The following is a 23,558-nucleotide window of genomic DNA, read 5'->3' on the forward strand; positions in this document are numbered from 1 at the left end:
GCCCCGAACTCTCAAGAAACGTATCCATTAGGGGGATGTAAAGTATATATGCAAATTATGTGAATGCCCAGCCAAATCTATGGGTCTTGGTTTTCACCTCTCACCTGGAAATTTGTTAATGGAGGTTCTCTAAAGAAAGGGCTCCAAGGTCCCATTTGCTCTGGGTCTGGAATGGGAGCACAATTGGTGAGAAGGGTCTTCCAGGCAGGGGGACTGGCCCAGGGGAGCCGGGAGCTGGGAAAAGCAGACCATGGATGATGTGGGGCGACTGGAGTGTGAGGTCCAAAGGGAATCAGGGAGAAGAGGCATGAGAAGCAGGGGCGCTTGGATCAGGAGGCTTCTGATGTCCGGGCTCAGGAGTTAGAGCTCCATCCTGAAGTCAGTGGGGAACCAGTGCAATACTTTTGTTGTTTTGTTTTGTTTTGTTTTGTTTTAGAGGATCAACCATTTGAGGTGCTGAGTTTTCAAAAACTTAAGAGGGGAATCATAAGAGGGGATAGAAAATGGAAGTTGAGAAACCATGGCAATAGTTATAGTGGGAGCTGATCAGTAACGAAAGTAGGTTGTAGTAAGAAGCTAAGGAAGAGAAAGGTGTCCGATGTGCCTGATTGGAGGAAGTATTGGATTTAATGTTTATCTGTAAAACGACACCATGAAGGAAGAGGAAGAATCAAAATATGAGTGAGCTTTTGACTCCTAGTGGCTGGGAAGAGGGAGGGGGAAGGGGATGTGCCTGGGTGGGGTTTTCTCAGAAGCGAACCCTGAGAGGATCATTACGGAAGTGCTCCCAGGAAGAATCCAGGGCGCATCCACCACAGGAGGAGCGTGGACGGCATCAGTTTGGTTGTATCGTGTTTGTGGCAGGATGTCCACTGGGAGGTGGCCACCGGGCCATCAGGAGTCGTGAGAGAAGTCCGAGCTGGGCGAGGCTGCGGGAGGCTGTGTGAGGCCATGGGGAGCCCACGGGGACCGGCCACAGTGGTGTTGCTGACTGAGCCCAGGCTGCTGTGGTCCTTGTTTTCTACACCAGATACTTCCAGTGATTCTCAGAAGAGAGGCAGTGGCTTTCTGCGAGTAGAGCTGTGCTAAGCGAGCTTCTCTGTTCCAAATTGACCATAGGCTTGGAGTCTGAGAAGTTTTCCCTCTCAGACTGCATCGGCAAGCTGGGTTCCCAAGTACAGATTGATTGTTAATGGGTCAGCTCTGGCCACCCAGTGTCAAGCGATGCAGAGAGAGACAATATTTTTGGCTTTTTGCTATTTTATTTCCAGAAAAGCAGATCTTACGGAGTGCTCAGCTTTAACCCTTGCGTCCCCTCTTGGGCCGGAAATCTGAAATCCTGACGACTCTGCCTTTATTCTAAGACAGGACTTGCAAACTCAGATGCCTACAGGGGCCAGGCTTCTTGAGGGGGGATGCTTGGGTATTAGAGAGCCACAGCTGAACTCTGCCCCCTTGCCAAGTGTTGCCAGATCTTGTACTTTTTATAAGAAAAGCCAAAAATCTGGATTTTTTTTTTAAATGTGAAAACTTCTCTTTTTTAACCGGTGCCTCACTTTCCCAGAATAGCATTGTGTATCCCTAACTCATTCCACTGGCTGCTGTTTTGCAACCTTGAAGGTTTCTGATGCTTGCCTCGGTGGCGTCAATCATCCACCCTTTGAGCCGCCTATTCTTCCTTTCATACCCAGCACTCAGCAGACTTCTCAGATGCTCTTGTTATTGTTTTTCACGTGTCTGCCCATCTCCCCTCCCCCATCCTAACTCTTCTTTCATCTCTGGATTCCCATTACTTACTCAGAGTGCCAGATACTGAGTAGGTGTTGCTCAATAGAATCTTCCCGAATTGAAGGGGAGTACAACCATGCCCTGACATTTTGCTACCATCATTCATTAAAGGACCATAAATTCATGACAAGGTGGATGTATCTTTGGTTTACATTATTTACCAGAGCTAAAAGTGCATCTTGATAATGTAGCCAGGCAGCATGGACCCAAGTAGTGAAATGCATGCACACGCAAACACCACACACACACACACACACACACACACACACACACACACAGATGATTCTTTCATTGCTCAAATAACAGTGATTTGCCACAAGGTATGTTATTTTTCACAGTTTTTTTTTCTTTTTTTAAAAAACATCCATAGGATGGCCTTCAAAGGAAAGGAAATCTTTGTGGACCTTAAGTGAAGTACAAATGCATTACTTTGCCTATTTTACAGCCCACAAGATAACATGAACATTTTCTTTGGCATTTGAAAAGGGCAACATTGGGAAGTACAAAATTATATTGGAACTAAAAAGAAAATTCTTTTAAAAATTACAGTCGAAAGTGTCCTCTTTAAGCGGCCTTGGGTCCCTTTATGTCTAATTTCTACCAATTACTTTGACTCTTGGGAGAATTACAGGGCTTCTAGAAAGAGGTTTCATAATTAAACGACACACACAGCGGGTGGTAGCGCCCACCGGGGTGTGCCCTAGAAAACGCTCACACACAAGGCTGGGGTTCAGCCCTGGATTGTTGGAGTCCCACATGGGGAAGAATAGCACTGCTGGGTTTAGCAGTGATTGACATGTGTTACTGTGGTGGAGAAGCTGGAACAGCTGGTTTCTTCCCAGGCAGCAGAAATCTGGGAAGGTGGATGCGAAATTCTTTTCTTAGAGGAGGGAGTGCAAAGGTGTTGTTTAGTACAGAGGTCATTATTTTGGATTCAGATATAGGAAGGACCCCCACTTTTTCTTGCAGCTGACCCTCGTTGCTGGTATGGCATCATGCTTCATCAGTTTTCTCAAGCTTCCCAAGGTGTTTGGAGAACTCGATTAGCTCTCCCTGACTGCCACCTTACCCCCCATGGAGCTGTCCAGCATCACAGAAGACTACCTGAATGTATTCTTCCTATTTCCCCATCTCACATGGAGTGACACTCTTTTCTGGCATGTTGAAGTTGCAGGATTCACTGTTAATTATTGTGTTTGCACTTTCCAACCTAATATGCCAAAGCCACATTCTCTTGGGGAAAGGGAGCTTGTTGCAAGCCACACCCCTAAATGGCTTCCCTAGTTATTCATATTCTCTCCCTCCAAGAGTCGGCTTTTATCCCAGTGGAGAGATCAAGAGAGATGTGAATTGTTTGAATGAGAGTTCATTCTCTCCCGACCTTCTTTTATAGCTATGTCCTTGGTTGCCTGTGTCTTTCCCCACGTTTTATTTTTTTATTTATTTTGTCTCCTCAGAGAGAGAATTAACAAACTAGTGATTTCCAGTCTTTCCCCAGCAGTAGTTTGGAGTGGCAGAGAACAGTGAGCAGGTACCCAAAACACAGAAGCACAAGCATTACATTTCTTTGAAATTTCCTTTTGATCTTAAAACTTATGCAAATACTACAGTACCATGAAAAGTCTGTATCTGTTTTAAAACAAAATAAATAAAAGCTCCCTCCTTCCACATGTACACACAATCTTTAAATAAAAATGGACTCTCCAGGAAGATTTATTTCTGTGGCATTGCAGGTTAGATTTTTGTGTTTGTATGCCTATCCCATATTAAATTTAGGAACTCAGATTGTCTTACTTTATTCCTGGCAAAGTCCTTTTCACCTTTTCTTTGTCAATCAGAGTAACTTTGATTGTGTGTGCTTTTTAAACTGAGAACTATATAATGGGCATTACCAGTGATGGGTCCTAGAAAAGACAAGTACTAATTGAATTTTACATTTTTAGCTATGAATGTAGCAGCAGGTGAGAAATAATTTTAGGCTCCATATAAGTACTTTATTAGTGATTTCAATGTCTTGAGGTTTTGATATAATGATTATGTCTATAATCTAGCTGTTTCCTATAATTTTTTACATGGTTGAAAGATAGAACCATTTTACAAAGAGTAAATGCTATAAATATGATTTAGTAGAGTACATCGTTTCATTTGCCTCTTATTCATCAACCTCGAGTTGGAACTCCAAATGGCTACAAAGACTTTAAAAACCAAATTAGTAGCTCATATTCGTACACCTGTTTTTTGAGGGTCTGAGAGCACTCTCGCTTCATTCCTGTATGTGTTCAGTGTTGTAATTTATTTTCACTGTGTCCTCATAATGGTTGTTTTTGTTGTTAATGTTTGTTGAAAACATTATTATGTGTTCAGCAGAGGCTTTAGACTTACTCTATCTTGTAGCCAAAAGGTACCATTATGTTCCCTTATCACATACCTCCTCCCATTTCATATCCTACCTAGGAAAACTAGGCTGAAGCAGTTCCTAAGGACTTCTCAGTGTGGAAGTGTAGGGGCGGTGAGTGGGAATGTGTGGTAGGTGGGGCATAAGTTCCATCTTGAGGCTCATGGCTCAGAAATGCACATCTTTCAGCTCACAGTCCCTGGAGCTTACTGAAGGGTCCCCAGAGAATTCCCAGAATCCTTTGGGCTTTGCAGCATCCCCAGTCCCCATGGTAGGCTGTGGGATCAGAGGACTGGTTATCCCCAAACTGGTTTTAGGACATAGGGCTGCCACTGCAAATTATTTGGAGCTCACTAGATGGCTTCATTCAGCAGACTGGCTGGGTCTTACCAGTTTCTGCACTAACCGATTCTATGCAAATGATGGTTCTTAAGCCATTGGTGTATTATTTCCCCTCTGCTCCCTAAAAACAAAATCAAAATATATTTATTAGGTATCTTGTGTCTTCTAAGGTAGTAGGCTTTGTTGGAGAGAATGAGATGAGCACAGTCCCTGCTCTAGGGAGATTTGTAACACACCTAACTTGTTGAAATTTTCATTGTTAGGCTTCTGTAGTTTAAGTCTCCAAAATTGTTCTGTCAAGCCACCTAGATCTTACTAGGAACAACAACAACAACAAGCCCACTTTTCTTGTGAAGAACATTTATTTATATGTTTGCAGACACTTCCTAACAGGATTTATCATTTATGCTAGTCATCAGAATTGCTACCGTTTATGTATCGCTCTGGTTGGCCAGAGTCCTTGCTCACTGTTTCATGACATACGAGGCCAGACAATTAAGTTCGTGAACTCATCCTAGAAAAAATGCTCCATACCTCATTGCTGAATATCACTACAGTCACCTTCGAGGTACTCCCCTTGGGAAGCTGTGCACTGATGCCTGTGCATAGTCCACCCTTCAAAGCAATTTTGGAACTCTTTTTCTGGAATGGCCATCAGAGCTGTCGTCGTATTACCCTTGATGTCCTGAATGTCATCAAAATGTCTTCCTTTTAATATTTCCTTTATCTTTGGGTAAAGAAAGAAGTCATTGGGGGCCAGGTCAGGTGAGTAGGGAGGGTGTTCCAATGCAGTTATTTGTTTACTAGATAAAAACTCCCTCACAGACAGTACCCTGTGAGCTGGTGCATTGTCATGATGCAAGAGCCACGAATTGTTGGTAAAAAGTTCAGGTCGTCTAACTTTGTCACGCAGCCTTTTCAGCACTTCCAAATAGTAAACTTGGTTAACTGTTTGTCCAGCTGGTAAAAATTCATAATGAATAATCCCTCTGATTATCAAAAAAGGTTAGCAACATTGTTGCAACAAGTTTGTGAACTTAATTGTAAGACCTTCATACATGATCTTTATTCCTGAAAGCCATGATGAAAAAAATGAGCCTCAGTGGTGACTTGTCCAGAGTCACACTTTTGATGAGTAGAGGAGCCAGGATTCACATCGGAATCTATCTCCTTCTAACACTACTCCTCTTTAAGTTTTAACTATAAGGATTAGGATAGGATTTCTCAACCTACGTAGTTTCTCAACTATTGACATTTTGGGCCAGATAAGTCTTTGTTGGAGGACTGTCCTGTGCATTGCAGGATATTTTGCAGCATTCCTGGCCACCACCCACTAGATTTCAAGCAAACACTCCCCCTCCCCATGTCTGCAGTTATGATAATCAAAAATGTCTCTACACATTATCAAATGTCCCCTGACAGACAAAACTGCCCCCAATTGAGAACCATTGGGTTAGAGTTTGGGTGTGAGGAAGAGGGTCTAATTTTATTTTCTTCCGGATTTCTTCCTTTGACAACAGCATTTTATTACATTAACCTAACTTTGCCACTGAATGAAATGCCACCTTTATTACAGGTTGGACTTCTGTATATACCCTAATCTGTTCCTGATTCTTTATTGTCCCTTTGATCTATTTCTTGATTTTTGTGCTAATACCATGCTATTTTGATTATAGTAAATTTGTAGTGTATATTAATATCTAGTAGGGCACTATTCTTCTTTTTCAGGATCTTGGCAACTTTTGCACATTGATTTTTTTTTATATAAAGTCTAAAGTGATTTTCTTTGGTTCCCAGTAAACCCTGTTGGAATTTGTAATTTATTTACATAGTAATTTGAGATGAATTTCTACTAGGTGTTTTCAAGAATATAGAATTCAATATTATTGTTGGAAGTCAAGTTTTATTTTAGATCTTTGTGCTCCTTCTGAAAATTCTATGTACTGTCTAGACCAGTTGTTACTCAAAAGGGTAGACATACGCATGCTGAAGGAGAACTGAGGTTTCTATGTGTATTTATGTATGTTGAAAAATTAGGAAGGAAATGATAGATTACTGATGCTTAACATTCAGTTTGAAGGTGGTGCCCTGGTTGGATGCAGATGTAGAGGTCACCTGTCTGTGTGGAGCAGGATGGGTCCCGAGAGAGTCTGGGTTCAAAGGAATACGTTTTTTTTTGTTAGTTTTAGATGTATAAAACAACATAGTAATTAGACATTTATATACCTCACAAAGTGATAACCCCAATAAGTCTATTACCTATCTCACACTGTACATAGTTATGACAATATTATTGACCATTTCTCTATGCTGTACTTTATATCCCATGACTATTTGTTTAATTATAGTTGACATTGGATATTGTTTTGTATTAGTTTCAGGTACATAATATAGTGGTTAGACATTTATATAACTTATGAAGTGATCCTCCCAATAAGTCTAGTACCCATCTGACACTATAAATAGTTTTTACAGGATTATTCAGAAGAACACTTTCAATCAAGAATTTAGTGAAGTGGATTTGTGGATTATTTTTTGTAGTTTTAACTAAATTAACCCTCATGAAGCATACAAATGGTTTAAAATTTCTTCTGTGAAGTAATTGCAGATTGAGGGTAATGCCATTAATATAAAGTTTGAAAGTAGAGCGAAGTTGTGCTTTTCTATTAGGTAACCACTATCCACATTAGCAATTTAAATTAAAATTAAATAAAATGTAAATCAGTTGCTCCGTTGCACTAGCCACATTTTAGGTGCTTGGTAGCAACCTGTAGGTAGTGGTTACTGTATTGAGCAGAGCAGATACAGAATATTTCCATCATCTGACTCAGAGGGTGTAGGTTGGAAGATCTAGAAAAGAAGGAAACGATAAGCAAACTTTAATTAGAGCATGTGCATTCAATGTAGATAGAAAAGAGACTTCCTGTGACTCAACTGGCCCTGGCCCATGAGAGAGTCTTATGAAGCGTGTTCATGGGTGGAACGCTTACGGTTATTTTTGTTTGCAGATAATGTGACTTTTCTGAACCAGAAAATATCAGGCAGACCGGTTTTTATTCAGTGTTATGTTTGTGCTGAAATATTATGTATGCACTAATACTAATATCAGTCCTTTCCATGTCTTTCAAAATAAATGAGGAGCCTTACAGGATTCTGGAGAAAGTAAGAATCTGCCCCAAATCCTGTACTTTGTGGTTGTTCTCGTTTCTGTAGTTCAAGTTGGTGGGGATTGAAATCCTTTCACAGGTACATTATACAGGGACCACTGGGGTAAAGCTTGTCAGTTTGTTTTCCTCTTGCCTTTTAAGGTTAATGGTGAACTTTTGTTGTGCAATCTCTGATGGTTTATCACAGGGAGCCAGCCCTAACTGTAAGTAGAGAGACAGGATGTGGCAAGATTTCTCTAAAATAAATAAGAGTTACATAGTTAGATGTCCACGTGGCAGTGCACAGCTCCCTAAGAGAGTGTGTGGTTAGGGTATCATTTACACATCTCCCCCCATCATTTCCAGAATGTTCCCGGTGATACCAAACCCTTATCAACAGAAATTATGAATGTCTATTAGTGAATGAGAAAGGGTTCTACTTCATTCAGTAGAATGAAGTTCTACTTCAGAACTCCCCAGATGGACTCTGTAGTTGGGTGCTTTATTTGAAGACTCACCAGGATTTGTTTACTTGTCTATTTTTTCCTCAAGCATTTCTTACGCTTCGCTATTAGGGGAAACTTTTGACACCAGCAGCCTCATTTTTCTTTTCTTTTATTTTTCCTTTCCTTTTCCTTTCCTTTCTTAATTTGGTTCATTTTGCAAAGAGAAGGTCAAAAAAAATTACCTGAATTATTTTCTACACTGTCCTGAGAGCATCTTTGAGAAGCAGCTAAGCAGCACTCCCCAGCTCCAACCACCACCAACTGAAGAGACAATAAATACCTACAATCTCTCTCCCATCCATCCACTCCCTCTACAAAAATTTTAGCTCAGCTCTCTGTTTCTGTTCTCCTGAAATCTTCCCCTCTTCCTACATCATACACAATGTTGTTTGCTTAATTTTCCTAAAATCCGTACTTTAGTTAATCTTCTTTTATCTAAGACAGTCCGTGACTCTCCTTTACCTCAAAATGAAGTCCAGTACCATCCTGTAGCGACATGCACCCATCTTTTCTTTCCAGCTTCATTTCTTAACTTCTCTGCTCCAGCTACTGCAGAGCCTCGATCTCAGATTCATACTAACAGCAGATTCTTCCATACACTCATTAGGCGCATGTTTCCTGATGCAGCTGAACTATAAAGCAACCTTCACCTTCACGTGTCTTCTACCGAACTGACCTGTTTATTAATTACATCATATAACTCGTGGTTTTTTACATCTAGGTCCTCAGTAATTCCTTTTCTTGGGGCCCGGAATGTCCTTTTGTCCATTGCATCTATTGTATCCATTTTATCCACCACTAATTTCCATGCAGCTTCAAAGACTCAGCTTACATGCTCCTTACTTTTTAAAAATGTCCCTGACTCCAGACAATGGAAATAACTGAATTCTCATAGCACTTTTGTTTCTATATAGTTTATCTTTCTTAGACTACAAGTTTCTTAAGGGCAGGATCTGACTCTATGCCTTGCTTGTATATGGTCAGTGGTCAAGAGGTGATAAATAGATGAATAAATAAATAGATATTTTTAATGTCATTCGTTTTAAATAGGCTAATGAAACTAGAAAAAGCCTTTTTTTTTCTTTCTTTTATTGACAAATCTTTTTCGGATCTGTAGCTAATTTCCGTCTCTACTACTCATTAAAAAAAAAAAAAGCCATTCTGATCATTCTACTTGAGCTTGGTGTTGCCTTGGGGAAAATAATCTTAAAATTTCTTCCTGTTTTCCCAGAGATAGAAAATTTGCTTCTGTAATTTAGTAATATTTTTTTCTAGTTGGAGAAGTGCCTAGTAATCTAAGTTTATGTTTGTTACTATTTCTTTCTGATTATTCCTAAATGAAACAAAAATAGCCTTATTGATGAACTGCACATTCTCTGTCCTTTCTTTTCATAACTCACGCTCAAGCTATGTTTAGTGTCCTGGGAAAAAGAAGAGGTTTAAACTCATAGTCTTTGAAGCTATCTAAGGGATTTATGAGTTGAAGTGAGATCTGTTACATGCTTATTATTTTAAAATAGTGTTATGATGTTTTTATTCATGTGCTTATTATTTAAAAAGCACAGTTTATAATAGTTTTTCAACAGGCATTTGTTGTTTAGTAGCCTGATTTCAGATCTGCCATGAGACCAAAATGGGTATTCAATTTGCTCCTTGGCATTTTGTCAGAATAATTTGAGGATTAACCCTTTTGCCTGTGGTAATTTCAAGTATTGAAGCACTCGTAAGCATCACAAGCATGTTCTTAGCTTAGTAAATGGTTATGTCCCAGCCACTGTAACTGCAGACAGAGGCTTGTAAATAAATGTACTGGCCATGGTCTGGTTGGATCGTGAGAGCACTGAGAAAAAGAATCTGCTGAGTAATTACAAGGAATGAAATATCTGGGTTGGGTTTATGGGTTAGTTATTCTGATTATGACAGAATTAGATAATCTGTTCACTTTTATCTTTTCCCTGGCATCCAGCCTTCTGTGGCTCACACTGGAGCTTTGTGTGTATAACCCAGAGGCTAGAGACTGGTGGCTCAGAGGTCAAATTCAATCCCAAATATGGTGGCCTACATAACATTCAACATTCCTTGGAGCCAAAATTTGACAGTTGTGGCTGACCTGAAAACACAAAAGTTGACTTCTTTCTTAAAAAACTAGATTTGGCAACCGTGGCCTGGAACTCCTAGTAATGGCTGCTATATAAACTGCCCAGTTCCCCATGGTTCTCACTGCTGCCATTGTCGCCCCCCTACCTTCGTTATATGGCACTTGCCATTTAATATCACGCCTGCACTCTGACTTCTCTCGTGGTGGAGACAAGTTTTTCTGAAGCCCCACTGCTCTCAGAAATGGGGATGGGACGGGGCACCTGACAGGACTCTGTGTTTGATGAAAAATAGGAGAGAGCGTATTTCTTGGTGCATATGAAGACCATTCCTGTATCTTTTATTGAGAACAAAGTGTCTAGATTATGTGTTTTTGGTCAAAAAATACCCTCTTAACAAAATAAACGAATAAGCAAAAGAGAAACAGACTCATAGATACAGAGAACAAACGGATGGTTGGCAGAGGGGAAGCGGGGTTGGGGAGCTGGGTGGAAAAGGTGAAGAGATTAAGAAATACAAATACATAGTTACAGAATAGTCACGGGGGTGTAAAGTACAGCATGGAGAGTACAGTCAGTAATGTTGCAACAAGTACATACATATAGTGCCAGATGGGTTCTAGACTAACCTGGGGAATCACTGCATAAATTATATAAATGTCTAACCACTATGCTGTATACCTGAAACTAATATAAAATATATATTGTATGTCAACTGTAACTGAAAAACATGAATATAAAAAAATAAATAAATAAAAATAGTTGGTGGAGGAAAAAACCAATCCTCTTTCACTCATTGTTTGTCTTGGTCTGATCTTCTTACTGGCTGCCTGGAGAATGACCGTACAACTCTTGGCAGGCGTGATGGTTGTGATGGGTGAGGCTCTCCGGGTGTTTCTGAGTTTGCACACAGTTTTTTTTACAGTTGATGTTCGAGTATGAGTCATCAGGTCAGTGTACCACAGAATCGGGGGTCTTTATTATGGTCTTAAACAACTCTGGCACCTGTGGACACTTGTGTGACATCTGAGGTCCTTTTGCACTTGGGTTCTTTGCGTTCGTACCCTAAGCTTAGGAAAGCTTTGTGCACAGATGTTCAGTATCTAAATCTGTTTTTATGTGTTTGTTTGACAAATTTAAATTTTCTACTTGTTCACATTCATTTTTGGCCCAAGTCCTATTTATGAGGTGTCAAAGAAACAGGGACTGTTGGGAGGATGAAAAAGTTCTGGAAATGGATAATGGTGATGGTTGCACAACAGTGTGAATCTACTTAATGACACTGAATTACACACTTAGAAGTGGTTAAAACAGTAAACCGTATGTATATTTTACCACAGTCAAAAAATGAAAATAAGTTGGAAGTACGTTCGAGTTTTTCTGACCAAAAGAGGCATAGATAGCGGTCTCTTATATTTCCTTTATCTCTGGTGCTTTTTCTTGGAGGTTTATCTTCTTCTGCAGGTAGAGGAGTCTGCATACTGGTATCTACAAGTCATTCTTTCTATGTTTTCTCTTTTCTATGACTTGTTCAGTTATCTCCCAAAGAAAAGCAGAGTGGCAGTTACAGCATACCCTGCCTGGGCAGTGGTTCTCCACCCTGATTGGACGTTAGAATCACCTGGGCGTTTTCAAAGTCCCTTTGCTTGGGCCGTACTTATACCAATTAAATCAGAAATTGTGAGAGCTCCCCACGTGATCCTAAGATTGAACACAGCCGGGACTGAGAATGCCTGCCTCATGGGGAAATCCTGTCGGATTCACAGAGCCCAAGGTTTGCTTGCTAGATTGTTCCAGTGCCTAAAACTGGGGCACAATCAAAGAGTATTCTTTTCTCCCCCAGACCCAGTTATTTCAGTCATTGCACTCATGTGATTTGAAAGGGCTCATATGAGAAGTATAGTTAGGAAAGGGTGTAGGTGTAGTTTAGGGCTAGAAACACTGACTTGGACAATAAATGTTATAGAATCAAAACAAACACACAAATCCCCCAAAGTATATGATGGCTTTCCTTCTTTCTTTTTTTAAAATAGATTCCATTTGGGGATAATTTTAGATTTAACAAAGAAATTACAGAGAATTTCCATATACCCTTCCCTGAGTTTCCCCCATCATTAATATTTTACATTGCCGTGGTGCATTTGTCAGAACTAAGAAATTGACATTGGTCCATTACTATTAACCAAATATTGGATTTTATTGCATTTCATCAGTTGTTCTATTAATGTTCTCTTTCAATTCCGGGATGCAAAACAGGCTACCACACTGCATTAACTGTCATGTTATGATGGCTTCTTAAAATTTAGCTGGGCTGTGATGTCTCAGCTGCTTCTCCAGTGTCCTAAGCAGTCAGGACCACTATGTTTTTGTACCTTGTTAACACTACATTGCTGCACTCTAAAAATTTGAGTTCATTTGTCTTACTCATTCTTGGCTTTCAGGACATTGCATCTCTGCTCAATAATATACTTTTATTCCCTCTTCCTTTGGAATGGCTGGAAGTAAACCCTTCTCAACTCTCCAATGCCATGTACAAGTGAGGGCCCCAAGGTGTGAGATGGGTCAGAGTTCTTTTTAGTTAATTTTTCCCCAGCCTGTTTCTGAGCTATAACCTAGCAGCATGAAGATGATTTTTTTTTCAAGGAGCCAAACTATTTTCTGAACCCAGATCCACAGATTTAGTTGACAATCAGCCCATTTAACAAGATAATACATTAAATGTAAGCAGGTTTCTTCATACCTGTTTCTATAGGGTGAGTTAAATCCAATTTCCCTCTTGGGATTGCAAAAGGATAAATAAATTAAAGATTAGTAAGCTGTTAACTGAAGCAATTGACAGGGTGGCTTATACCCTCCTCTTTGACATGCTCTCTCGATTTGACTTCCGGGACAGAATGTTCTCTTGGTTTTCCTCCTTCCTCCCAGATTGCTCCTTCTTTGTTTCCTTTGCTGCTTTTCCCTCTTTTCTCCCCAACCTTTTCAAGGTCCCAAAGCTCAGTCGTTGACTATTCTCTCTCTGTGTTCATTGAGATCTCATCTAGTCTCATGCTTTAAATACCATCTGGAAGCTGATGGCTCCCAAATTTACATCTCCAGACCCATCTCCTAAAGTATGGATTCAACTATATAGTAAAGTGTCTACCAGACATCTCTATTTGGATGTCTGCTCCGTATGTCAAGTTGAGCACATCTGAAATTGAATTCTTCATCTTCCTCCCAAGCCTGTGCCACGCTCACCCTTCCCCACCATGGCTGTGGCAACATCATCCATTCCCCCAGCTGCTGAGGCAGAAACCCTTAGAGTTGTCTTCATCTGCTTTCTTCTTTTCACACCCTACAACCTGTCTATAAGGAAGTCTTGAAGGTTTTACTTTGCAAATACATCCAGAATCCCGCACTCCCCACCACTGCTACGCTGCCACCAACCCACTTTGAGCTGCCATCATCGCTGGCCTGCAGCACTGAGTTAGTCTCTTCACTGCCTCCCTCCTGCCAGAGGGCTCCTTTTAAAGTAAATCAGATCATGTAACTTCTTTGTTCAACACCTTCCAAGGGCTTCCCTTGTCATTCTGAGTAAAAGCCACTATCTTTATTGTGGCCTGCAAGGTGTGCAGTATTGAGCTCCCCAGTGGCTCTCTGACTTGTCTCCTCTTCCTCCTCTCTGTCCTTTGTTCGCTGAGCTCCAACCACAAGGCCTCAGGTTCAGGCCTGTGCAGTAGCTCTTCCCTCCGACTGGAAGCTCTTGTCCTGGATATCAGCATGGCCAACTCCCTCACCTCCAATAGATCTTTATTCCAAATGTCACCTTCTCAGTGAGGCTACCCTGACCTTTCTCATTAAAACTGAAGCTTCCCCTCCCAGCTCCTGATTCTTCTTACTTGCTCTGTTTGTTTGTTTTCCTTTTTTGCTTGCCACCATTGGAAACAGTCTGTTATATACTCGTGAATGTGCCTCCACTAGATTGTAAGTTCCATGAGGGCAGAGATTTTGTCTCTTCTGTCTGTAGATATATGCCAAAGCTTAGTGTCTGGTATATAATAGCAGTGTGGTCAATATTTATTGAGTGAATAATTATGAACTGTGAAGAAAGTGTGCTGGGAAGGTAAAGAAGGCAGTTACAGATGACAGTATAGATTAGCCACAGCTAATATGTGTTGAGCCCTGATCTCATGTCGTGCCCTGTGTGAAGTGCGTTACAGGCTTTTGTCTTATTTATCCTTACAGTGATGTTAAGACATAGCTACTCATAATAGCCCCATTTAACAGTAAAAAAAACTAAGGCACAGGAAGTTTAAATGAATTGTCCAAAGACACACAGCTGGTAACTGACCCACCTCTAGTTAGCTATGGAACCTGGAGCCTCAAACTAATAAATCTAGAGGAAATTGTGGAGTGGAGGCAGGAGGGAGATGGGAAGCATATGTCACTATGTTTCTCAGAGTGCCTGCCCTTCGTCTCGGAGTATTTGGTGTTAATGCCCGGTAAGAGAGCCTTTGACTGGTAGTTAATCCTACATCTCCAGAAATGCATTGTGTGTCCCTCCTTATCCTGGTTTAAACCCAGAGCTCCCTGTCCTTTTCAGAAGTGGAAGCCATCTGGGCTTCAGGCCAGGAGAAGTTTGGTAGTTTTCCATGTTTTATTTCCAGGATGACACAAGGACAGAGACTTTGAGGAAACATAATTGGTGTTTCCCTCCCACCACAGGACGGTGGTGAATGCCTGCTCAGCTGAGCATTTCGGCTTACTGCTTCTTCCTTAAGAACTTAATTGCCTGCAGACTATCTGTTCCCTCGTGTTGTGATCCCTCAGATGGCCAGGTCACAGTCCCTGGAGCCACTTCCTAGAGGATGTCTGCTTCTCTGGGCCAGGGTGTTCCTTGCCCTCAGGGTGTAGAACACTCATTGCCAGTCAGCGGCAGCTCTCAGGTGTCTGATTGGATCTTATGAGCCTGGGCCTGCACCTGGCCACCAGGGAGTGGCCTGTTATGAATATGAAGCTGTCACGTCGTCCTCCTCAGCAACGGCTATTAGTTTTCTATGCTCTGGAATAACTTATCATAAACTTAGTGGCTCAAAACAACATACATTTGTTATCTCAGAGTTTCTGTCACTTATCTGGATTCTCTGCTTCAGGTGGCATCAGGCTGCATTATAGGTGTTGGCTGGGCCTGCGATCTCATCAGAGGCTCGACTGGGGAAAGATCTGCCTCTGTCCTCCCTCAGGTTTTTGGCAGAATTCATTTCCTTGCAGTTGTAATACTGAGGTTCCTGTTTCTTGCTGACTGTTGGCCAGGGGTTGCCCACAATTCCTTGCCACATGCCCTCACACAGCATGGCAGCTTACCTCTTCAGAGTCAGCAAGGGAAATCTCTAGCTCCAGTCTGTTAAGACAGAATCTTATAGCATAACACAATCACGAAAGTGACATCCTATCCCCTTTGCCACGTTCTGTTGATTGGAAGCAAGTCACCGGTCCTGCCCTCACTCAAGGGGAGGGACTACAAAGGCATGAATGCCAGGAGGTGGGCATCACTGGGGTGAGGCACAACAACCATGTTTACCCCCCCCCCCCCAATGCTGAGGGGCCCAGAAACTCCCTCTGGTAGCCCTACAGGCAACCTCTGCTGGTGGATTTGACGCTGTGTTTCACTAGGTTAGTGGCAGGGAAAGAGTTTCTGTGTGACTTCTGTGTGACCCAGCTCTGGCCAGCTCCCTCAAAGAGTGCTGTGACTTCCAGGCTTGGGCAGCCAGCATCTGTCCTCAGAGGATTCAGGGGTTTTTGCTGCCTCCTCCCCCTGCAACCATTCTTCAGTGTTACAATCCTTGTGTTTCAAATTGCAGAGGTAATTCCTAAGGCAAAGGGAGTCTTATTAGTATTGCTCATCAGTTCCACCAATATGTATTGGATTTGCTTTTCCAAGACACCATGTGCAGAGATGGGATTTTTTTCATGTTTCATCTAGAAAATTTGTAATAATGCTGATATTTGTTGATCTTTTGTACTTCTTTCAGTTCCGATGTAACTGAGTTAATTATCTGTCGAAATGAACCAGAGCTGCCTTTCTTCTTATAGAATTGCTTGTTTCAGCACCAGAGGTGGTAGTTATTAGATCCTGTACTAAAGACGAGGCCTTACCAATCTGGACTGTGAGTTGCTTAAAGACACTCTTCTTCCCTGCATTCATTTCATGGGTGTTTTACTGAGTAACTACAGTGTTGACTTACTTTAAATGATGACTGTTTTTCAACTCCATCATTTAAAATCTCGGTGGGTATTTATAAATGACCTCGTAGAGCCTGATATTAGTCTTCAGTGTGGTGGAGCAACTGGGGTGTCACATCTTAGAACGCTTCTCCTCCCACGTCTGTCTCTGTTCTTTGAGACCCCACACAAAACATATGACAGTATGTCGTGACCAAGTCTTCTCTTTCAAAAGTCTTCTGCTTTAGTTCCTCTTAGTATGTGTTTTGTTGGGAAGGGGGGGGGAGAGAATGTCGGAGGGGGTGGTGGGGAATGAAAGCATGAATCTAGTCTCTGATGAAGTTTTAAGGCAAGAAGGCTGGGGTGCAGAATTAGTTTATTCTTTTGGAGTTAGTTTATCCCAGTTTGACCAGTTTGGAATGAGTTTGTTCTTTTGCATTTCAAAAGTATGTGCCTTAGTCCCTACTCCTGAAAGGATATGTTAGAAGGAAAAATCAAAATCAAAATACGCTGTTGATATTTGCTTACCCAATCACAGTTGCACACCTAGGGAACACCAAATCATCTTTAATATTTTCACTTTTGGATTTCATGTAAATCATGCCCAGATCATTAATGGTAGCATAAATTGATTTGAATGCTATTTTAGAAATCATTTTAAAAGTATCATAGCAAATACGCATTCAGAAACTGTTTCTTTTTTCTTTTCTTTTCTTTTTTTGGTGGGATATACGTGTCTCAGGAGTTCAGTGTGGAAGTGCCCACTGTAAGAGTTTTCTGGCCACACCTGCTCTCACTGGGGCTGGCAGGGGTCCCTCCTCATAAGTGGCCTTGCTCCGCCAGTAGAGAGTGGCTGTGCATGTGGTGTGAGCCCTGGACGGAGCCTGGGCCTTGGTGTCTAAGTGCCGCTCCCCATGAAGGGAGAATGTGTTCTGTCACCCCTTCACTACAATTCCACTTCCTTTTGCTTACCCCTGCCCGGGCCAAGGAATCACCTTCAATTTTTGGCTCCCATGTGGCTTCCAGGAGTTCCTAAGTCCCAAGTTAGTGTCACCCAGGAGCCCCTCAAAGGAATGACTGAAGTGTTGGAATGTCCTAGGGACCACTTGCCTCTGGTTTTCCTGAGTGTGCACAGTGGTGTATCACGGGCATGTCTATATGGTGGGGATGAAGACGCAGCCCCACCACCGGTGTGGGGAGACGGCGGGGCATGCTGGACACCTCTGCACTGACCGGAGGACGAAAGGTGTTTACCTCAGGCACCCACGCTTCTCCCAGAATTTCTGTGTTAGTTGCCTGATAGTCTTTTTTTTTTTTTAATGCATCTTTAATTTTGATAGAAACTGCCAGATTTCCCTCTGTAGACACTGAACCCTTTAAAAGTCTTTTAAGTATTGTTTTTAAACTTTCTAAGCGATGACTATATTCGCTTCAGAAAAAGTGAAAAAAAGTAGCGATAGTGCTCAAATCACTTTGGATCACCACTACCTCCCCTAATCCCAGCACCCATATAGACCCTCTTCATCCGCCAGAGGTAAATGTTGTTATTCGTTTGATGTGTGTCTTACTAGTTCTTTGTCTGTGCCTTGGAAGATATAAACCAATGGGAAATATATATTACTGGAGTGTGTGTGTGTGTGTGTGTGTGTGTGTGTGTGTGTGTGTGTAGGCCATCTTGTGCTAAACCCGTCATTCTAGAATGATGTGTTTTACTTGATGATATGTCTGGGAGGTCTTTCCATGATGTAGATCTCTTCCTATTACTTGAGTTGTTTACTGTAAATTATTTTTCAACAGTGCCTTTTGGCCTTTACTTTCAGGAAATAATTTGGGGTTTTATTAAATACCTACACTTTTTTTATATTGTGCAAAATCTTAATCTTTGTGTGTTTTCCTCTCTCTTCAGATCTCAGAAAACTGATCTTCACAACGAAGGCTACACCTTGGAATTAGACTGCTGTTCCTCCTTAGTTCACCTGACAGACAAAAAAATCATCCCAGAGTTCATTAAGAAGGTGAGCCCTGCAGTCAGGATATAATTGAACAGATTGGCAGAGCACTCCCCTGAGAGAACAGGCAAGGGGCTGGCTTAGGGCAGGTCAGCCACACTCCCTGGGCTGGGCTGGAGCTAGGGTCTCCTCTGACCCGGGCCTTTGAGCAACCCCACCGAGATGCAGCCCCCTCCCACACGTTACTCAGGCTGAAGTTGAGTCTGGAACAAGGTGGCTAGTGGGATCTTGGAGCTTGTCTTTTAAGGCTGGAGTGACGTTAATAGCTGACAGGCCTGCAGACCCACTGCCACCTTCCCTCTCAAATCCTTAAGGTGGTGTGAACCTTCCAGAGCCTACCTTCTACTCATCCTGTGGGTCTTCATTGCCACGAATTACCCACCTTTCTTAGTGTGGGACATAGCAGAGTCCTGTGGCCACTAGCTTGTGACTATACCAAGGAAAGTTGCCTAGTTGCACAGGATTGGTTCTCTGCCCAGAAATGTGTCTGGTTTTGAACTCCTCTTCATGCGATGCGAGGCTTGCCGCCTAATTGCAGCAGCCACAAGAGTTTCAATATGATGACATTTACTGCAGAAGGAATGCCCTTGCCCAAATGAGGCCTGAATTCATTACTTGATGCTTATCTTGTTCTCCCTTACCTCGTCTTCCACAAGAATTGACAATTCCCTACCCTGTAGAGGTGATAATGATTTAAGATCCAGGGAGTCACCTAGTGAATTCATTAATGAATATGTGGGTGGTCACCATTGGGCCAAAATAGTCCTAGGTGACAGGATACAGAAAACAAAATAGGAATGGTCTCTGCGCTCTTATCCTCAGCACAGGCAGGTAAATCCTGAAGGAGTGTGATGGGCATTCCCAGGAGGGAAGCAGGGGGCTGAGGCGCGAGTGACATGGTGTGTTCTGGGTATCCGGGAGGGGCCTCAAGCTGAGACTGAAAGGATGAGAAGGTGTTGTGTGGTAACGAGTCTGGGCTGGGGCAGGTTGGGGAGTGAGGGGAATCGAAAGACCAGAGGAGCTGAGGAGAAAAGGGAGCGCGAAGTGTGGGAGAAGGGGCCAGGACGCAGATGTACAGACAGTGGGGGGCTGTGGAGAAAAATCTTGCAACAGAGTCAAACAATTAGATCGTCCCTTTAAACACCTACTGATTCTTTTGTTGTCGTTGTTGTTGTTCTCTTCCTGCCTCCTTCCCTTCAACATTTATTGAGTGTTCAAGCTTCACAAGGCCCTGGGAATAACCACTCGTGTATGGTGGGGGCCAAGACTGGAGACTAGGAATCAGATGATCTCTTAGGTCAGAATTTCTGGTAATTTTATTAGGACACTGGAGACTCTTTCTACTCTGGTAAAACTCAGATCGTTACTTAAGAAATGGGGAAATGGCAATTTTTGTTTAGACATGCATAAGCCTGCGAGCACGATTGTTTGTATAACTTATATAGATGTCTGTATAAATAGGGCCATCTTCTCTGGATTACTGCAAATAAAATGTTCTAATAAACCTGTGAAGGGACATCCTCGAGGTGGAATTTAACCCATGATCTGAGTACCGGGGAAAACATAGTTTTTGAGATGGTTTTATGATTAAGACTCGGATGCTTGGCATATTTGAGGGTAAGATGAGGGCATAGGCTCTGGCCGAACTATCAAATATGCTGTTTTAAGAAACATATGGTTTGGTGCTTTTGTCTTAACCAAACCTGGTCATCGTGTGGCTGACCCATTGCCTCACACCCATGTCAGTTCTTAAGGAGACAGCAACCTGATGGGTGAGCACTCAGAGACTGTGTGTCTGTCATGTCCGAAGTGTTGATGGACATCTGTCCAGCAGAGGAGATAACCCCAAAGTTATGGTTTGTATGCCCTGAAGCACAAGCCAGTTTTGTATTTAACTTTTACTCTTATCCCATTTCCCCCCCGACTGATTATGTGTGAGGGGGGGTGTGAGTGTGTACCTCCGTATCTGATGGTTTGTTCAATAATTGGTTACATCAGTCATTGATACCTGCTCACTGTGCGTGTATAAGAATTCTGTTTTTAACATTTTAAAAATTGTACACTTTCTTTAAAGCCCACCTGCACCTGCCGTACCCCTGGTTTTCCAATAAAAATTATTGGGTCCACACAGACAAGACAACTTGCACACTAGGGCAGCCCTGAGATTTCTGACCCGGCATTTGTCCCAAAATGTGTACCCCAGAATCTCTTGCCTCTGTTCATCTCCATAGAGAGGTGGTTCATGGTCATGCTCAGCAGGATGGAAGTCCAGTTTCCTGCCTTGGGGAACCCAGGTGTGCTGAGGCTACCCTGCCATTTGCCCCTGCACTGTCATGGCTGAGGGCTGGACCTGGACGTATCCAGCATTCCTGCCTCTCAGTGCTGGCTCTGGCTTAATTTCTAGGCTAGTGGCCATGACAACCAGAAAAAGATGAACACATTGATGGGACTGGGCCCCCTTCCCTCTGCTCCTCTTTTCTATTGTTGGACAGGATTTCTGGAGAAAACACCACCTCTGTGAGCTAAGAGCGGGAGGGAGCCGAATGCCCCTCTGTAGGGTCAACAGCTATTCCAGTTGATGGCAGAATTTTACACATGTGTAAATTTTTCTGTCATCACACAGGTAGAAGACCCCCGAAGCTTCCTGGGAAGCAATATACTAAAATCCATTTGTGTTTTTTCAGTGAATAGCTTGGTCCCTACATATCTATAGAGTGGTGACACTTGTTAATTGCCATTCACTTAGGCCAAGATGAAACTGTGTCGCTGGCGGCTACAGCTTGCAGTCATTACTTTTAATCTGGGTCATTATTTTGTGTGAAATAATGGCTCCTGTTCCTATGACAAGTAGATCTGTCTTTGGATGAGATGGTAATTAACTCATTTTGTCATTGTAACATCATGCAGGATAAGCTTATATTCTTCTCTGCATATTAGAATTGAACTCACAGTGATTAGAATTTTTTTTCTTAAGAACAATGTCCCAGTATTACTTTTCCACCAAATGTTGTAAATTAGAACCTTTGGATAGAGAACATGGATAGAAGGAGGGTAAGGCGATTTCATTATTTTTCACAATTAGGAAAAATAAAGTCGTTTGTATTGTGTCATGTAAAATTAGTTGAAGATGCCATAATTTACCGCCCCTCTCCATCATGATTTTTCACAGAGGACGAAGGGAGATGTATAAAGATTCTCTATTCCTTTCAATGTGGTGTAATGATTTCTCTGCACACTTTGGCTGGTCAAATTAAATCTGGGCTACTGGATTTTGTTTTTCCCTCTTGTATCCTGCTATGCTCCATCCAACTGGTCCTTTATGTAAATTATTTATTATGGACCACAGCACATTTAAAATTCTGATTTATAGGCAGACTTGGAGTGTTTTCCAAGTCTTAGAACCAAATGCTCGAGGGACGGAGAGTTGTGAGGCTGTGGGAAAGCGACAGTGCCACCTCTGTTCCTGACGAAGGTTCAGCCTTCCTGGTACTTCCAAAGCCTGTCTTACGTGCCTGCTGGATTTGTGGGGACCCCTTGGGATTTCCTATTCTTCAGAGTTCCCAGAGGATTGTAAAGGAGACAAAGTAATATAGAATGAAGAGCCTACATTTTCATCTTCAAATTACTTTACATTCTTCAGAGCATCTTGGGAAAGTGCTTATATGTTTAGAAAGCACTTTAAAGTTTTCAGTCTTTGCACAGGGTTCCTGGTTTGTGCTTCACAATAATTCCATTTAAGAGACCACAGTGGCAGCAGTGGCTCCCTTCTAGACAGGAGGAAGCTCGGCTCAGACGAGACGAGGACTGTGCCCAGGGGCTGGGATGGCTAAATGATGGAGCCTGGGTCTGTCCTTCGATGCGGAGGCACCAGTGGGCAGTAACGGGACTTGGGCAGAGCGGGACGGTTCTGTATCCAGGTGGCCAGGGGAAGGTTTTGGAGAGATGCCTAGAATGAGGGCTCTGAAAAGTGAGAGATGGACACTTGTAGAGAGGGAGGGGCGAGGTGGCCAGTACTATTCCTGGTGTGGACAGGAACATGGGAAGAAGGGTCAAGGCAGAAAAAGAGTCAAGTCCTGCTTGCCTGGAGTGTAAGACGAACAAAGGGAGGAGGAAGCCTGTTCTGGCCAGGGTTCTTTGGATTACATGAAACAGAGCCCTACTCAAACCAGGGTTGACAACAAAGACGAAGGCGGCTTGGAGCCCTAGACTCCAGGGGCAGGAATTACCCTGAGTCAGGAATATAGAAAATCATTAAAAAAAAAAATTCCTCTGGCTGTATTAATGCTGCTGGCCCCATATTTAAGTATCTATAGGTTTATTTGAGTTTTAAATGGGATTTTACTCCACATGGGATTCCTTCTGTGTGCCAGGCAACCCTGTGCTAAAGGGCTTTACATGCACTGTATTCTTCACCCTCATCTCACCCCCTCTGAAAGACTTATCCCCATTTTACAGGTGAATAAACTGAGGCACAGAGAAGCTATGCACTTTGCCCAAAGTTGCACCTGTGAAAGGCACAACTAGGATTTGAACCCACCCTGTCTGACCCAGAGGCCACATGCGTGACCACTGTGCCATTCTCTCTTCTGCACAGCTCTCAGGGACTGAGTGGGGCTGGCCCAGCCAGAAGGCCGCGTTGGGCATGGGAGGTAGATGGGTGCGACTGTGTCTGGTGCATGGGGACAGATTTGGGAGCACCTTCCAGGCCTCCCCTCAGTGAAGGCTGGGTCTCCAGGCCCTGTTGCCTAGTGGAGAAGGCCACACTGTATGCCATCGTCCAGGTGAGATGCAGCCTTTGCCCTCAGGCCCTCAGCTCTGGGCTGTGTTCCTTAGATCCCCTCCTTTTTACAATGGAGGGGTGGCACTGACTTACATGGGCTACTTAGAACTAGGTTTGTCTCACACTGGACCACGGAGCCTTTAGGATGAAGACAGTTGAAGGGAGGGGAGGCTGACCCCTGCCTTACCCTGTGAGGGGACAACATATGGTCAGAAACTCAGGGCTGGCTTAAACTAGATACATTGCCCTTCAGAAAACCAAATGATGCTGCTTATACTTTGACTTCTAAAGAAAG

At 42.7% G+C, this 23,558-nt stretch overlaps 1 protein-coding gene across 1 annotated transcript in view; it reads left to right on the forward strand.

Annotated features, from left to right (window-relative positions):
* The window catches only part of RFTN1 (raftlin, lipid raft linker 1), a 186,821-nt gene that overhangs the window by 77,995 nt on the left and 85,268 nt on the right, over nucleotides 1-23,558 (forward strand). The window contains exon 4 of the mRNA XM_019726003.3: nucleotides 18,381-18,489. Within this exon, the coding sequence (XP_019581562.3) occupies nucleotides 18,381-18,489 (109 nt within the window). The remainder of the gene's footprint in view (nucleotides 1-18,380; nucleotides 18,490-23,558) is intronic.

The sequence above is a fragment of the Rhinolophus sinicus genome, chromosome 5, assembly GCF_057876585.1.
Source record: "Rhinolophus sinicus isolate RSI-liver-muscle chromosome 5, RSI-T2T, whole genome shotgun sequence".
Taxonomy (NCBI): Eukaryota; Metazoa; Chordata; class Mammalia; order Chiroptera; family Rhinolophidae; genus Rhinolophus; species Rhinolophus sinicus.